We start from the raw sequence: 18,603 nt of genomic DNA, 5'->3' as shown, positions 1-18,603 counted from the left end.
GGTACATAACATAATTTGGCATATCTGACCAGAACAAATTTGTGTCAATGACTGTACTTTGCTTCAGCCATAAGTGAAGCAGGCCACTGTTTGTGTGTGGATATCAATTACATTTCTAGTCTCATGTATGTTCATGAGTCATTTTTTTCCCAAATGAGCGTCAACCTAAGATGCTGTAATTCTGTTAGCCATCATTTACCTCACGTACAAAAACTATAAATGATATATATATATATGTATATGTTAATTATACATCAATTTCAATTAAAATAAATAAACAAACAAAACATATGAATGTATTAAAAAAACATACTGGGATGTCCTCTCTGTGCCTGTACAGTGTCGGCCCCCTAATGGCCCACGGTTGAACCTAATTACTGATCCCTGCACTTGGGATCTTTAATATAGTAAAATCCACTTTCGCTACATGTCATAATGTTATAATGGTGGCACTGTTAATGAATGACTTAACTGGGTGATAAAGTAAAAAAGCTTGCCACACACTGTGGCACAGTTTGCCAACATTGTTTTGTGCCATAAAGGCGTGACTGTCTGCTTTTAGGCCAGCAGGTGGCTCTCATTAAACAACCCCTGCTCAGTCAGCCTTCAGACGGTCACAGTGAACAAGTTCCGCCATCACAATAGATACTATAACATGACAGACTCGGGGCAAAAGTTCAAAATATTGAAGTTTTTGAAGATTATTTTTGTTAGCTTCCTCATTATAATTCTAGTGTTATGCACTATAGCATCTATCAGGACTTTTTCACTGGACGTGAATGTCGGACTTCAACTCGCACACTGGGAGAAGACGAATAACATCTCTCTTGTCATAGACCACAAACAGAGACAGGAGCTTCTTGCTAATTTTAAAGGTAATTTTTCGCTTGCTGTCATGTTTATTCTTGTTTTACACACGCTAGTAGTTAGAAAGTAGGTAGTTACCTGTAAGAAATGTGTCGAAAGCACCGGTGACAGGCGGTGTATCTGTGTGTTGATTCATCCAGAAGCTATACGGATCCCTACTGTGTCATTCTCCGGGACGGAGATCAACACCACCGCGCTGCTTGAATATGACAAGCTCCTCCGAAAAGGTAAAGCTGGCTCTAAAAGATGTGAGAGACTGATTTGTTAATTGTGTCTATTTTTGTGTTTATCGGATGGTTAACAATGGTTTCATTCACGCACAAACACACACATTCACACACACGCAACGTGACTAGCCGAGAAATACTAACGTTAGCTTGTTCTGTTAGCTAGCAAACGGTTAACAGTAACTTTTAATGCTAACAACGTAAAAGCTACTAATTACTAGCTACAGGCCTGAGCGACCGTTAAAGAAGTTAGTTGTAACGGTTAGTTTTGTGCTGTGCTTTAACTTACTCAGTCTATGTGTCTCTACGTGTCAGGTGTCAGCAGCCTTCTTGCACTAAGGGGCAAAGGAGATCCTTTGAAATTAAGGTTTCTTATTAAAGGACGGGTTCACACTATTTCAAGTCTTGGGCACCTCACTATTGTTTTAAGACAAACATGGAAAACTGGGAACCTATCCTTTAAGCTGTTCTTCAAATCAAATAGCTGCAACTAACTATTATTTTCATTATCAATCAATCTGCCAATTATTTCCTCGATTAATCATGTAACAACTGTCCAAAACCCAAAGATATTCAGTCTACTGTCACATAAGACTAAGAAAATTGGCAAGTCCTCACATTTGAGTAGCTCCACCAGTAAATGTTTGGAATTTTTGCTGGAAAAATTACTCAAAACATGAATCAGATATCAGGATAGTTGTTGATTAAACTTCTGTTGATTGATCAGTTGACTAATAGTTTCACTTCTCTGTATAGTATTACAAAGTCAGACATGTCAAAAGTGTCATATGTGTGATACTACTTTTAGTATTAAAAGATTACTTTATAAATTTAGTATTATTCTTTCATAAAGTTTGGGGGACTCACAGGAGACAGATTAAAAATTAGTGGTCCAAATTGAAGCAGCAGATGCAGAGATATCCTAACATTTAGTCCCTTGTATGGGTCAAGCTCCAAAGACTCTAGATCTTACATTTGCCGTAATGAAACCAATAGCATCCTCTTGTTAGACCCTCTCTGACCGGGAAATACCCACGTGTTTCATACCCTCAGTTTCTAATAAAGGCTTTGTGTTAAACATAACCCTGATGGCGTCTTCAGGGTTAATTTCACAGACCCTAGAGCCCCTCTAGAGTTCCTTTAGAGCCACATGAGACATTACACAACAGTTTTCACAGTATCATAATATTAAATTGACCTTAATGTGTTAAATTGGCAGAGTTCCCCTTTAAGCTTGTACGCTTCTTCCTGTGTCAGCCTTCCCAACAGTTTTCTCTTCACACTTGGTTCGTCATGAATTGGTGGCAAACTACAGCCACCTGTTTTGGGTGCAAGGATCACAGCCTGACCTGTTGCCATACCTGCTGTTGGCCCATATCGATGTAGTACCTGCCTCAGAGTCGGATGGCTGGGAGGCCCCACCATTTTCTGCCAAGGAGATAGATGGCTTCATCTATGGTAGAGGGACCATAGATGACAAGGGTGCTCTTATGGTGAGAGTGATCTTGCTATTAAACAACGTTGAGTTACATACTTCATTAGCCCAGTAGTTCTTACTAAATGTATGTGGCTAAAATTATATACTTTATTTCTTCCAGGGAATACTTCAGGCCCTGGAGTACTTGCTGATTAAAGGTTATGCACCACGCAGAGGATTTTACATCGGCCTTGGTCATGATGAAGAGGTACCCTAACTATATGTATCCTTGCCTTTTTTTTAAAGTAGATGAGAATTTGCAGATCATATTTAAAAGTGTCCATCAATTTCTTTTTTTTTTTTCTTTTTTTTTTAAAGGTCAGTGGTTACAAGGGGGCAGTGAACATAGCGCGTCTGCTGAAGCAGCGTGGTGTGCAGCTGTCGTTTGTCCTGGATGAGGGCCTAGCAGTACTTGACGGAGTCGTCAGTGGTCTTGAGGGACCTGCTGCCTTGTGAGAACCTACCATACTCTAGTGTAACAACTCAACAATTTGGCCAAGCCTGACACCGGAACAGAATGCTGTCTACATCAGAGATAAATTCAGTGTTTTATGTGTGTACGTGTTTTGTAGAATTGGAATAAGTGAAAAGGGCTCGGCCACCGTAAAGCTGAGTGTGTCTACGCTCCCTGGTCACTCCTCCATGCCTCCCAGAGAGACCAGCATTGGGATCTTGGCTGCAGCAGTCAAAAGGTGAGAGGAACAGTTTCTCCAAATTCAGATTTTTTTGCCAGTTTAATTTTCTTTGTGTGTATTTTGATTTGTTCACATGCTTTACTATGCTGTATTTTCAACTACATTTTTTGCACTTCCATTTCCAAAAGGCTCTGTAATGCTATTTCAGACTAGAAGAGAACCCCATGCCGAGGTTATTTGGTCATGGGCCTGAACGTGGAACCTTTGAACACCTGGCCCATAAGGTAAGACATCAGGGGAACCAGCTACTATTCCACTACTCCTTACAACTCATAGCAGGTTAGATATTCTTCTTGCTGTATTTCACTTTCTCATTCTTTGACCTCAGTTCAGGCTCCCAGTGAAGTTCATAATGTCGAATTTGTGGCTGTTTTCCCCACTCCTTGGCAGGTAATTGCAACCCAAAATGAATTCAGCATGTTTTCTTTTGACTGTGTCCTTTGGGATAAATTAGTAATTTTTTTTTGTTGCAGGGTACTGGAAAGAAAATCAGACACTAATGCTTTTGTAAGGACAACCACAGCAGTCACCATGTTTAATGCAGGAGTTAAGGTACAGTTGTTAAGTATATAAAAAGGTAATTTATAGCAAATCAGTTTGCCTTGGAAAAATCCCAAATGTAATGTCGTTTTGCAGGTGAATGTCATCCCTTCCTTGGCTGAAGCTTATGTAAATCTGCGAATCCACTCTGCACAGTCATTACAAGAGGTAGAGTCAGAAATTTGATACTCCTTTTTGAGAATTCACAATGTATTACCATGAATATTTTAAATTGAAAAGATGTTTGCTGTCTCTAGGTCCTGGACCTCATCGAGTCAACAGTAGGGGATCACCGTGTGACGATAGAGCTTGTTGAAGGGTTTGATCCTCTCCCTGTCAGCTCCTCTGATGAAATATCCTTTGGCTTCCAGATCATTAAAAAAACTGTGTTGGACATGTTTCCAACCATAACGGTTGCTCCAGGTAGAAATCAGATTGATGTTATTACATAAAAATTTAGGTCAAAGTATTCCTTAAGTGTCTTAATATAATGTTTGAATGTGCAGGTATTTGTATTGGGAACACAGACAGTCGACACTTCAAAGACCTGACCAGTGATATTTATCGCTTCATCCCTATCTGGTTTAAACCAGGTGATGCTCAGAGGTAAGAATCTAAAATGTTTAGCTTACTGAATAAAAATAGTCTCAACAAAACTGTAGTCATTAATAAAATGCTTGTGCTGAGTAATAAGTGGAAAAACTAGAAGGCAGGCTTCTTGAACAAAAGAGAGCTTTCTGCTGTTGCTCACACATCACATCACAAACTTGTGATGTGATGTGTGACCTAGTTGCGCTGTTAAGACCTAAAGTTCCCCTTGAACAAATACAGCAGGAAGAGTTTTATGTTTTGGACCAACCTTTTGCCTAGTTTACTTCTCAGCTCTGGTAATAGAAAGCTGTTATTCAGCAAGAACTGAGAGAGGGATTCAAATGAAGGAAAAGTAATTTCTGCTTCTTGGATATCATAAGTATTTTTTTTTCTTTTTTTCTCAGATTCCATGGCATCAATGAAAGGATTTCCAAAAAGAACTACGAGGAGATCATACAATTTTTCTTCAGTCTGATTCAAAACTGTGACATTCAGAAGCTGCCTGAGCCTCACAGCTCTGTCCATGAACTCTAAGTATTGGATCATATTGGTAACAAGCCTAACAAATGCAATACAAAAGTATTGCAACAGCAACATTATTACTGAAACAGCACTGAACAGGACTACTACTGGACTCATTCCTTGGTCACTCAATTTCACAACCAAAATGAGGCCATTCTGCCTTATAGAGCCAAAAGGTACAATTTTCCACTGATCTGTAATTTTAGCTTTACAATAAACAATGGACTCTTGTTGGTCTCTTGCACTAAAATACTCACAGATGAACTTTGTGGAGCTTCTTTGCATTTGTGATTATGATTTTGTGGTATGCTGCTGTGATGATTTTTTTAAACTTGAAACTGAAATGGTATAAATTGATGAAAGGACTGAATACCCAACCAGGTCTGCTTGAGGTTTCTTCCTGTTTAAAGGGGAGTTTTTCCTTACTGCTGTTGCCAGGTACTTGCTCATGGGGGAATTGTTGGGTCTCTCTCTCTGTAAATTAAAGAGTACGGTCTTGACCTGCTCTATGTGAAAAGTGCACTGAGATGACTTTTGTTGTGATTTGGCGCTATATAAATAAAATTGAATTGAATTGAATTGAATAAATATTTGCTGGGCTGCTAATAATACTGTACTATTTCAAGTGATGATGAACATACAGTTTTAATGAAATGACCAAATAAATATTTTTTTTGTCTGCTCAACATAAATGCTGCTTACTGTGGAAATGCTGATTCGATTGTAATATTTAAAGATATATTTTGTTATTTGTTCTTGTTGAATCCAGTACAGTAGTTTATCTTCTAAAGAATTCTGTACTATGACTGAATGACCGGTTTAAATAAATTCTGACTTGTAAAAGTGATTTGGATTTGCACAGTCTTTAGACAGACATTGTTTAAAAATACAATGGATAATTTTTAATAATGTGATTTTTGTCGTGTGATATATTTTACATTCTGAACATAATACACTATACAATGAAATCAGTGTCCCCATGATTTATGTTACATTGAAAAACAAAATGAAAGGTTACAGTTTACTCTCACACTTGTGTTATCTAAGTAGGACATTTCAATTAAAATGACAAGAGCTTGATATTTAAATAAAGCAACCTTACAGCAAGAAAAACAAACAAACTAGAATATGAATGATATTAAATGATAAAAGAATACACAGCAGCTTTTGATAATATTTTTTTATTAATTATTATTACTTTGATCCATTCAATCAAACTTTATTTGTGTAGCACCTTTCATACAGGTTAGTGCAATTCAAAGTGCTTTAACAGATGACTGACAAGCCAATAAAAAGAACAAATGTAGACAGTAGACAGTAAAACAAATTAAGAATAATGCACACAATAAAATAAAATGATATTTAGTTTGATATTTACAGGTTTGCTGGAGATGGAGGCAACCACTGTCTGTCTACTGCGATTGAGGATGTGTGACAATGAGGCTTTAAAATAGAGAACAACAGGGGATGGGGCAGATTTAGGGTGATGGGGAAAATAAATGCAATGCTGCTGATTATGCTGGTTATTGATAGTTATTGACATTTGTTACTTAAATTGATACAGATGTTTTAAATACAATTTTGAAGCATATTGACTCATATAATTGATAGAAAAGCTTGTGTTTCAGAATCAAGTGTAAATTCAAATGGAGGTTTATTGCACTTAGTTTTCAAACAGTTAAAAAAAACCTTGCTACTTACTACTTGTCATTATATTAAAAAAACAACTGTCAATCAATTTGAGAATCATAGCAAGATTTTGATTACATTTTTCCAACTATTCAGATACCTGTAAATGACAATGTAAAGGACTAAACATAGAAAATGGACATTATACTATACTACTACTATACATTATTACATGTATTATAATGTTCTCTGTGTCTGGAGGTTGTGTGATGGTCCTGTTGTACTTGATGTGTACTCCATACTTAAGGTTTACTCAGTCCTTGACATGTAAAGAAAAGACAAAATAATAAACTATCACGATTGATCACCAAACTTTGAATAAACATTGCATAATGAAAAAGCTTTGCTAGATGTCATCCTGGCTGTAGTACAAGGCTTAAAAGAAAGCAACCACATGTCATGGCCATATCACAGATAGGCTAATTAAATTGATAATGCAATTTATTGGTCCTGTTGTTTACCAGTGCACACATTAATGCCCCATGTCCTGTGCACAACACCTGACAATGTGTGAAAAGTAAGGGTTACACGTGCGCGTCTTACAAAACATGTACATGTTTTTTCTGCTTACTGTAAAGTTACATGTTTTAAAACTGGTGTATGTAATTGATTTAGAAAGAAATATAGCACGTAAAAGATTAAGGCTAGCATTATATTATCTTTTTACTATCTACAATTACTTAACCAGGAATTAATTTATCTGACTAATAAGTACTATCTCTGTAGCTCCAGACTTATGCTTCCATGCCACAGAATTCCATTATTGTCCAGAAAGTATTAGAAACATAACGTTAATCCTTCTTGATGTATAAACTAGCAACCTCAGTATATTTGTCTTTATGAGATGAATAGAGAGGGGATTTCTGGCAGAACTTCACCACTTTCAAGGTACAAAGAGAAGGGAAATAGTCCGAAGAGGTCAAAACTTCTGCAACACCAGTAGTATTAGTATAAGTGTAGTATAGTGTAGTATGAAGCATAACTTTATTGAGAGACCAATGCGTTTCAGCTTGTGGCCTTCATCAGGATTCTCAATTAGATGACAAGATAGCTGACAAAAATGATAACAATACATAATTATACAATTAGATATTTGGACTTTTAATCATGGCCCAACATCTTGGAGCCATGTTGGAAATAAGTCATCTCACTCTGACATGTTATCCCTTAGACTGTGTGTTTTGCGGATCCTTAAATACATTAAATCAAAAAGTATCTGGAACAGTGTTTTATTCACTGTGATAATAAAGACTCAATTTTGCTATTGGAAAATGGCTTTGGTAACGACTGGACACTGGACTTCACACATTTATGAAACCCAAATGTGACACGTTTTATGGTGCCTGTATTAAAACTATTAGAATGCATTGTGAAATTTAAAGGATTATAATTGTGCATTGATGCTGACATATACATGTGAAATACCAGATGGTGTTTCCTTTTGTATACAATTATTTATGCCTAATTGGATTATAATTTGTGTATTGTTTCCTTGAGTATTCTCTCTTCTCTTCTCTGTCTTTCCTACATTGATAGTAGTGATAGTTTTCACTTTTCCTGTCTATCACTCACTCTTTCCTGTGAAGCGATGCATATTTGATTATGTCTGTATTTTTGGACTGCTGTACTGCAATTGTTGGGGTTATGTTGGATGTTTGTTAAAACAAACAAACAAAAAAATATATAATCTAAAAGGTAAGAAAGGTAATTTCATTTTATTTAGACCTACCTCAGACACCAAACCTATAAATTTGCTTTTGAAGAAAGCCACTTCAACACAGATCCTTGGAAAAATGATAGAAAACAAGTTAAACTGGAAACCACATGCTGAATTTCAGTTCGACATAATGTTTATATTGCTACATGACTAAACCGTATATAATTTACTACCATATAGCTTTGGCGAGTAAAGATTTAACAGCTACAGAGGAATTTGTTATCATTCTATTTTGTGTAGGTTACAGGAACCACACAGATTCCCCACATATTCTGCCATACTTTGCTGAGCTGCAAGTTTTTCAGCTTATACATCATTATTTAAAACACACTGCCAAAATAGGGAAAGTCATCAGCTTCGGCCTGCATTTTCAACCACTTCAAATGCCCTGTTTATAATTTTTTACAGAGGTCTTACAATATGGAATTCAATCATCCCACTCATTTTGGGAACTTTCCCCAGAACTTTTTAAACAATGAAAATGAAATAAAAATCATGCTTTTTTATTCTTATTCTGTTTTGATATGTTTTAAAACATAGCCTCATTAAGCGTACTTAATGTAAATATTGCTCTTTTTTAAAATGTTGTGAAATGTATTACAAACACAATACATGAAAAATGATATGATTAATCTTGCAGCACTCTTGGCCCATCCACCCACTTGGGGAACCACTGTCCTAGATTAAACATTGTAAAACTTAAGCAAATACAACTGACGCTCCTGTGGTAGTGTACACTACAAATTTTGATCCCTATTACACACATTTTTTATTTATGTAATGGATGTTCCTTTGGATGGAAATCTCTGTGGAGCACTGCATCCAAAGGCATCTTCACACATCTGGAAGGGAAACTGAAGGGAAACAGGGAAACTATTTATGGTTGCTCATGAGTAGCTGTTTTATATGAACCAGCATGTTTTAGTTTGATGGTCCAGCAGTGGAAACAGTTGAACATAGTGCTGCTTAATTCTCTGAGACTGGCAGTATTAGCCTTTTCACATCACAGGGAGTCAATTTATTCAACTAGTCGCCAAAAAAAACCCTGAAGAATATACAGGGTACCCACATTGTGCACAGTCCACCGACTGTTCCACTCTGGAAATCTCCCGGCATGGCTCAGTGCAACTATCCCAAAAATAATTGAAAAACACCATTTGACCAAAAGTCTCACAACAAATGAAGAGTTTCCTCAGTAGTGACTAAAAATCTTTATTTTTTTATGTTGCAGAGTAGTTCCTTTTACAATGCAGTAGGTGGCTCTGATGTCAATCAGAAATGTTTGACAGACCACTTTTGCTCCTGTGTCTTTCTAATTCTTACCTTCAATTGAATGGCTTTTTCATGGGTTCCAGTTAGGCAGCTTGTCTCTGTAGTATATTGCATTTTGTATGTCACAAATGCCTGATACACAAAGAACAACCAATAATGTATGTGCCAAAATTTGTCAGGAGAACTTGTGGTATTTTATTAATTTAGTCATATTTATTAGTATCTATTTACATGGAATACAATATATGCTATATGCAACAGTTGGTATCATCAAGACAAATCAAGACATGCAATGGCTAAATATAAATCAACAAGAAGACACCCACACAACAGACACACCAACAATTATATATGCAGCAAACATACAGTGTATATAAATAAATAATTGCAAGAAAAAAAAACAAAACAAGAACATACACACTCAACTGGTTTAGATACACGTAATATTGTGCATTGACAGACATGCATGGGAGGACATTGACACTTTTAACAGACACATGCAGATGTAAAGTGGTGAAGATATCTAAAAACAATTCTGCTAGTTAGCGTTCAAGGTGATTTGATTGATATACACTTAAATAATTTAAGAATAGCATGAAAACTTTTCTCTGTTGCAGCTCTACATTGCTGTACTTTTCAAACTCTCTCTAGAATGGATAAATTTGAAAACACTGTTATAACCTGGTAGTGTGGATACGTCTTTTCTAAAACACTGATGGGAACTGAGATGGGAAAGAAGAAAAGAGGTTTCCCATTTAAAAAAATCATTTAAAAAAATTATCCACCTTTGTGTAGATTAGTGAACCTAGAAAGAGGCTTTTTTTCATACATAACACATCATCAAGCTTTTGACAGCTTTTGTTGATAAGAATAATAAGAATTACCACTTATAGACAGTGAAATGATTCATATGCAGTTCTTTAAGGATAGTCACAGCATTTGCAGTTTTCATTAAAGACAAAATTAGGCTGGCAGTATTGGATATCTTATATCTCACCGGCACAGTTGTAAAAATAATTTGGGTCATTAGGGTTGGTGGAAACCCAATAACTTGTTGCATTACAGGGGTTTCCAGAGGATATTCCATAGTTGGTAGTAGTGGTAGTGGGTGTTGTTGTGGTGGTGGTGGGAGTTGTGGTGGTGGTAGGAGATATGGTGGGTGGTGGGAGTTGTGATGGTGGTAAGAGATGTGGTTGTAGAGGTTGTGGTGGTGGTAGGAGTTGTGGTGGTGAGAGTTGAGGTGGTGGTAAGTGTTATAGTGGTGGGAGTTGTGGTAGTGGTGGGAGTTGTGGTGGTGGTAGGAGATGTGGTGGTGGGAGTTGTGGTGGTGGTAGAAGATGTGGTGGTGGGAGTTGTGATGGTGGTAGGAGATGTGGTGGTGGTAGAAGATGTGGTGGTAGGGGTTGTGGTGCTGGTGGGAGTTGTAGTGGTGGTAGGAGATGCGGTGGTAGGGGTTGTGGTGGTGGTGGGAGTCGTAATGGTAGTGGGAGTTGTGGTGGTGAGAGTTGAGGTGGTGGTAGATGTTGTTGTGGTGGGAGCTGTGGTGGTGGTAGGAGATGTGGTGGTGGTAGAAGATGTGGTGGTAGGGGTTGTGGTGCTGGTGGGAGTTGTAGTGGTGGTAGGAGATGTGGTGGTAGGGGTTGTGGTGGTGGTGGGAGTCGTAATGGTAGTGGGAGTTGTGGTGGTGAGAGTTGAGGTGGTGGTAGATGTTGTTGTGGTGGGAGCTGTGGTGGTGGTAGGAGATGTGGTGGTAGTGGGAGTTGTGGTAGTGGTAGGAGTTGTGGTGATGAGAATTGAGGTGGTGGTAGAAGATGTGGTGGTTGGGGTTGTGGTGCTGGTGGGAGTTGTGGTGGTAGGAGTTTTAGTTGTGGTGGTGGTAGGAGATTTAGTTGTGCTGGTTGGAGTTGTAGTTGTAGAGGTTTTGGGAGTTGTGGTCGTGGTGGTTGTAGGAGTTGTGGTTGTGGCTTGATAGCTCTTCATCAAGCCACAACCACAACTCCTACAACCACCACAACCACAAAGAATGAGAGTAAGATACTGTGTTAATTTCTCTTTGACTCTGTTTGATCATCACATGATATGTTAACATCACTGACCATGACTGCTTAGACTTCTTAACAGAAAGAGCACACATTTGCATTCTGCATAACAAAAAGTGATTAAGTAAGTAAAAAGTGATTACATGACTGTTGATGGTATTAAATAAAATGCACACCAACAACCACCATCCCACTACAGAATAGACCAGAAACTTTTCTCATTTTGGTTACCTGGAGCCAGAAGAGTATTCACCTGACAGATGAAGGGGTATTTGCCTTGTTTACAGAATTGTCCACTAAAGTCATCCAGGTCCAGAGACCAGACAACAGCTCCTCCAAAGTTGTTTGTTTTTATGTAGCTGACCTGGAAGGAAGAGGAAGAAAACAACTCAACAGTTGAATTCATGTCGACGGAATATCATTTGCAAAGGAGTTATTGAGCAACAGTTTTAACAAACCAGAAGACTACCTTAGCACCAATGCTGTCACTGTTGTCACTTCCAACCCACTGATTTTCAGTGGTGGCATATGGAACGCTCTGATTAGCAATCCACTGGATTGTAACCCCTTCAAGATAAAGGCAAGTCTGAAAGGAAGGGTCAAATGTCATATTATGATGTACTGTATTAACAGAAATAGAAATTTGTCACGCAAAATACAGTAAAGGTTGTTTGTATATGAATTTATAATAATCACAGCCTACAGCTTTACCTCATAAAAGGCCCAGAAGCCTGCTTCACCAGTGTAGCAGCCTTCTTCACCAGGACCACTGGCTGGTGCTCCAACATCACTGGATGCTGAAGAGAGGGTAAAAGCTCGCCCATATGCAGCTAGTCCCAAGTTGAGCTTTTGTGTAGGTGCTCCCTGGTCCCGCCAATACTTCATGGCATAGTCCTAAAATGTGGAAGAAAAAAAATGGATGAGAGGAGACCTTTAAATAGAAAGGCGTTCAGGCTGCCACTACTGAATCTTGGTACTTGCAGTGTTTGCAAAGATTTCATTTCCACTGTCGGTACTTCTCTGGAATAACGGGCTGTGATGTCTTGTGACATTTTCCCAGGGGCCATGAAAGTCAAATGTCAACACATTTATGAAATCCAGGTACCTGATAAAATGCAGAGGAGATCACATTCACCAAAACATGATGACAGCTAATCATGGGGATAATGTCTGAAATTGCATTTAGTTTTACATGGCAATCTGTTTGACTTCATAACTGGCATCAATGGTTGCTTTCTCAGCAGAGACACTTGCAGTGATGATTAATCTGGCACCGCCAGTTGATTTTCCCTCAGCCTCAAAGGCATCTCTGAGTTCCTATACAACAGAGAATCATGGTTCAGTCTCAGTTAAGTATAACATCATAAATTGTCTGCATATACAGTACACTGTCTGTCCCAGAAGAGAAATTAAGGATCTGACCGTGCACAGTGCTGTGAATCTCTGCTTGTCCTGCGGTTGGCTTCCTGCTCCTCCGGGGTACCTCCAGTCCAGGTTTAGCCCATCAAAGCCGTATGTTCTCAGTAGTGTGATAGCAGACTGAATGAACTTTTTTCTGTTTTGTTGTGTTGCCACCATTGTACTGAATCTGATAAACATATGAACAAATCAGCACTCTCATCATGAGCAGTGCAAAGCTCATCATGTGTGCAAAGACAAATATTTGACCTTAGGCAAATGGTCTGGTTACCTTTTTTTTTTTTTAACTTGTAATCATGAATAATGATGAAAACGATCCTCACTGACTATAATTTGCAGCTACTGGCTGCTGCAGTAGACTGCAATATAAATAAGTATAAATAAAAATGAATTTTAAAGGTGTTTTGTCTGTAGGTGTTCAGTGATTAATGTGGTTGGATTCTGATATTTAAATGTGCCTCTATAAATGTGAGTAAAGCAAAAGGTAAAGCTGTACTGCATAGAATTTAATGCAAACACCCAATGGTTTGCAACATAAACAAATTAATTTCATTTCATGCAAAAAAAATGAAATCTATTTAAGTTACATCATCTGATGGAAATACCAGTCAATTGAGAGTTTGCATATAATGCAAGAATTGTAATGACATGTTTTAAGTATGCATAATCATGTTAATTTGTATGAATATTGCCCAGCAACTGGTTGTATTTGCACATAATATAGTGAAGGTATCTGGCAACAGCGTGTCTGCTGGTTTCATTGCACTATTATGTTGTTGCTGCAAATTTACATCATAGATTTTGTTTGTGTCTGCTGATGTAATCATCAAATTAACTGAATGATGTCAACAAAATACTGGCACCTTGATTACCATGTAGCATGCACGTTGTTCAAAGCACAAAAATACTACATGAATGGGCAAAGCAAGTTTCATGGTCAGAAAAATACCAACATGTAATGGTGCCACTTGTCTTTGTACTGGCTCTGTATGTAACTTACTTTTTTATGGCAAAGTTGAAACCACCAACTGCCAAAAGGGTTTTGAGCTTAGGATTGCTGTAGGAGCATAGAAGTTCAGTAATGATTATTTAACTAACACAAAATTCAACATCAAAGACAATTTCCAAAACTTTTGTAGGCTAAAGCTCTGACCTGGTTTTGAGTCCACTGAAGGACTGATAGCGCTGTATGTCAGTTGCGCAGGTGGGGACCAGCTGTTGTTTGTGGTTAATATCAGAAAAGGCAAAGATAAGATGGGTACACTTGGTTGAATCAATATCTGAAACCATAAACTTCCCACCCTCTGCTCTGTTTTCGGACAAGCTGTTATAGTAGCACACCAGCCTGGAGGAAGAGCCTGAGACATTGAAGCAAATCATGATGTTTTTAAGTAGTGTTTGAAGGCAGCAATTACATTAACACTTTTATTTATCAGGAATTGTTGATTTGATTGATGCAATTATTGATCAGTGTAATTTATAAACTTACCCGAGCTGGCGATGATCAAACAGAGACCTTCAGAGTGAGAGACCTTTGAGTATGAAGTTAAAAACATTGCTTAACATGACAGTTCACCCAATTTTGATTCTAAAACCACCCCAATACACTGGAGGTGAAATTATGTTTGTTTGTGTTTTGCTCGAAGCACTGGAAACATACATTTAAAAAATTCATTACTGAATTTGGAAATATCAACAGCGTCCCCAATATTCTGGATAATACTGCGTGTTTTGTGTAATCAGGACACTTTCTCAAAAGAGAGTATGCTGTTGAATTTTTTAAAACAAAATTCCATGCCCCTTTTTTGTATTGGGGTGGCAACAAAAAACCTCAGAAAAAACTGTGTATTTTAAACCAAAGCCAAAACTATCTGCATGGCTAGATAAGCATGCATGGCCACTAGAAGAGAGAAAATTTGGGTGAACCGTTCTTTTAAGGAAACATTTATGTAATCACTGCGACTTACCTGCAGTTAGAATTAACTTCCTCATGTTGTTACTTTGAAGATAAGCGAAAAAAGAAGAAATGACTAAATTAGTTTAATTTGCAGCTGGAAAAATATAAACACAATTTTCACTCAAATCTTCACTCTGAGCTGTTGTAATGAAACTGTTGCCTCTCAAAAGGTATTTTATGAATTTATGAATTAATTCCAACATCGAAGATGTCTCTGCATTTTTTTGCAAGGTCAAGTCTTTCCTTCAAATTCCCAAATGAACACGTGAATAATGTCTGTATTAGGAAACCATGGTGTTTATTTTTGATTGTGCTCTGTGAAGTTGTGGAGGACTTAATGTTTGGTTTCTTTGAGAATATAAAAAACATTTGTGCATGTAAGTATCAAAACTGAAAACTGCAATGTTTTATACTAGTAGTCAGAGTTAGACATGTCATGGATTATAAATAGACTAAACTGTAAAAGAGATGGCATATCATAATTTTTTTCCTTATTGACTAAATACTGTATATTTATACTTATTAATGAAGAACTATATGTTGCCATGCAAAGTTTGCTGTCTAGTTTAGTGAGATTACAGCATAGAAATAAACATTTTAAATTCCAGCTTAAACTGGATGTTAGACCAATTTAATTTAATTATTATTTTTTTAAACCATGTGGTCTCTCTTGACCTCTAGTCATGTATTGACGTGCATTGACTGGGCAAAGCAATTAGACACTGATAGAAAACTGGGACAAAAGGACAAAGTTACCTCATGCCAGGCCCTTTACTTTGAGTTTAAAAGTAATATTGGCTTTTGATTTAATTGTACAAACAAACATTGTTTGTACAATGTTTGGTAGTTTGGTAGTACAGGCACAGTTTATGTTGGCTCACTCACAAAGAACAGTGGCACTGGCAAATAGAGTCAGTCCTTGGCTACTAAAAGGTTCCCTGAGCATTTGAGCAATTTAAAGACACTGGCCACTTTAACATGATGTGGATTTTGACGTCTGTAACACTAACCTAATGCACTGCAATGTGCCATGTCAACAGGAGTACACAGCATAGCATGGAATTTAAAATAGCACACTAAGTCTTTGCATTATTTCACAATTTCTCACCTGAAGCCAGCTATGGCTTACCAGGAAACACCTTTTAAATGTTTTTCTTTTAGTGCTGAGACTGTGACTTGTTGAGGTCTGGATATTGTTACTTCAACAATAACTTTGTCCTTGTTCTGAGTGACAGCTACACCTCAGTATAAGACAGACAAGAAGGTGAAGTGTAGTACCCATGAACTACCATTTGAGGGAGCATTTCTGAGCATTGACTGCCGTCGTTATTGGAAAGTAGGTCAGTTTCATAATCTGCCATGGCGAACTTTATCCACCAGTGCCACTGAGCGCCTAGTTGCTGCCAGTGTGTGGGTTAACTAAGAAAACAAAAGGAACAATAATTTTGATGCAGTGTGTTTTTGCACTCAAGTTGTAGCCCACAGCCATTGAAGTTGTCCCAGCATACAACCAGTATTTATCTAGATTGTAAGCCTAATCTAACCACTCAGTTGTGAAAAAAAAATGCATAGCAGGATGGTAATTACTCAACATAGATTATTAAACTATAATGCCAATTTGAAGGTACATTTGTAAAATGCAATTTTTCCATCACTTAGCCAAAACCAAGCAACTGCCTCAAAAATATTCTGTATCCTCTTTTTACTGGGCCTGTGACACTTACCTTTATCAGGGTAATCAGTAAAGATTCAATGAGTGACCAAACAGTATCTGAAATTATTAGAAAAACAAAGCATATTGTATTATTACAACATTCAATGAAAAACTAAAATCACATTGATGTGAAAAAAGAAAAAGGCAAAAAAAAGATAAGTAACTTAGAGAAAAATGTAACACAGTGCAGCTATTAAACGCCAAAAGTGTAAGGACTGGAAATGACAAGGTGCTCAGCTACCACCCACAGTATCAGACTAACCACCAATACATAACTGTAGATATGAGTTGGAAGACGCAGAAGAAGAACTAGTTTGGCAAACATTTCCACATGAGCCAAGTGAGTCGTGGTTACAGCTCTGGTAATATTGTCAGTAAAACTCTTGCTCTAATATGAGATAACCTGTGTTTTATTGTGTGTGTTTAATCCTATAAATTATCTGATCAGGTCAGGTCTGATCTGGTTGAAAACGTTGCTTACTCAATGCTTATAATCAATAAAGTTTGATCAATTGACTCTCTATGTCATACAACAACATTGCTTTAGATCTGGTATTAATCACAACATGTTTGTAATAGGTATAACACACAATAATCATAACATCAGGAGCAACAAAATTAAAATAGCCCAGTTCAGCTAGCGAGTTGGAGAGTTGGAGTAGATACAATATAGCAGCATCTGAGAAATTAGTCAAACTGTGTTTTAATAAAATCAGAGTAAATGTTATACTTACAAAGATAAAGATGAATGAAGCATATACTGTCTCTCCACTGTGACTAATGGATGACTGGCTGTGTAGTTTTAAACTGCGAAGACAGGTGACAGGGTGTGGCAATTAAATAGGGTGTGGATAATTAATATTAATGTGGCAATGGGCAAAGCAATTGGGCACTTTAAAGGCCCTTTAAATTTCATTCAACGAAACAGCACAATGCCTACATTTTCAAATTTCTGCCTGTTAAGGAAGTCCTGAATCTCTTACAGGGGGTATGTCAATTTAATGAGCACTACAGCCTGATTCAAACTACTATGATAAAATAATATAATAATGATAGAAAAAAGGATATCATAAAGCCTATTAAAGAGTAATGTGAGATCAAGATAAACAAAAGACCTGTCTCAGCCAGAGATGTTTTTAATTCTGTTTAGGTCAAGTCATTTGAGACAAGTTCAAGTCAACTTTCATGTCTCAAGAGTCGCATGTCCTTGAGGTCAGGTCCAAGTCAAGTCTCAAATCTTCATATGCAAACTGCAGGTCTTTCAGGTCTCTGACTGCTGATCATCAAAACCTTCATTGTCTTAGAATATATTCCTTTCAAAGCTGTTTTTTTTATATATATACAATAGCTAACATCGAGTCAATGCATAGACCTAATTAAATATTCAAGGTATGTGGCTATCCGAGGCCTGCCTGAGACGGTCTCATTTATTTTTTATGGTTCAGGTATTTTAACAGGTTAGAACTGTGGACGTGAATGTTTTTACTTTCAAATCAAGTTATGGATTTAGGGAGTCAAGTCTTAAGTCCTCATTTTTGTGTGCAGTTTTTGACTTCTAGAGACACTATGGAACATTTTTTTTTTCTATGAATGTCTTGTTTTTTCCTGTCTAATTGTCCACAATCGGAATATATTCAGTTTGCTATCATAGAGGACTAAAAAAACTGAAAATGTTTCCATTTGAGAAGCTGGGACAAGCGAATTTTGGCATTTTGTCTTTTAAAAATCACTCAAAATGATTAATCGATTATCAAAACAGTTGGCAATGTAGTTTTTTGCCGACTGACTAATTGATTAATCAACTAATCCATGCAGCTCTATTTACAAGAAAACTCCACAGAGCACCTTTAAGTTTGAATCAAGTCTAGTCTGATGTC

At 37.2% G+C, this 18,603-nt stretch overlaps 2 protein-coding genes across 2 annotated transcripts; one reads left to right on the top strand and one right to left on the bottom strand.

Moving 5' to 3' along the window:
• The first annotated feature begins 574 nt into the window (after window positions 1-574).
• pm20d1.2 (peptidase M20 domain containing 1, tandem duplicate 2) lies at window positions 575-5,377 on the top strand. Its single transcript, XM_044351539.1, has 13 exons — window positions 575-875; window positions 1,008-1,094; window positions 2,352-2,587; window positions 2,693-2,779; window positions 2,890-3,023; window positions 3,144-3,263; window positions 3,415-3,490; window positions 3,595-3,656; window positions 3,740-3,818; window positions 3,903-3,974; window positions 4,064-4,229; window positions 4,313-4,412; window positions 4,802-5,377. The coding sequence occupies exons 1-13, from the start codon at window positions 656-658 to the stop codon at window positions 4,929-4,931; spliced, it is 1,569 nt and encodes a 522-aa protein (XP_044207474.1). The 5' UTR covers window positions 575-655; the 3' UTR covers window positions 4,932-5,377.
• A 6,976-nt stretch (window positions 5,378-12,353) lies between these two features.
• On the bottom strand, window positions 12,354-17,533 carry LOC122982587 (chitotriosidase-1-like). The gene is made up of 9 exons (XM_044351988.1): window positions 17,461-17,533; window positions 16,737-16,783; window positions 15,023-15,054; window positions 14,545-14,571; window positions 14,209-14,413; window positions 14,056-14,112; window positions 13,059-13,224; window positions 12,829-12,953; window positions 12,354-12,741 (listed from the first exon to the last, which is right to left on the bottom strand). Exons 3-9 carry the CDS (start codon window positions 15,045-15,047, stop codon window positions 12,597-12,599), a joined length of 750 nt encoding a protein of 249 aa, XP_044207923.1. The 5' UTR covers window positions 15,048-15,054; window positions 16,737-16,783; window positions 17,461-17,533; the 3' UTR covers window positions 12,354-12,596.
• Between the last annotated feature and the right edge of the window lie 1,070 nt (window positions 17,534-18,603).

The sequence above is a fragment of the Thunnus albacares genome, chromosome 5 (genome assembly GCF_914725855.1).
Source record: "Thunnus albacares chromosome 5, fThuAlb1.1, whole genome shotgun sequence".
Lineage (NCBI taxonomy): Eukaryota > Metazoa > Chordata > Actinopteri > Scombriformes > Scombridae > Thunnus > Thunnus albacares.
This window is presented reverse-complemented; position numbering and strand designations above follow the sequence as displayed.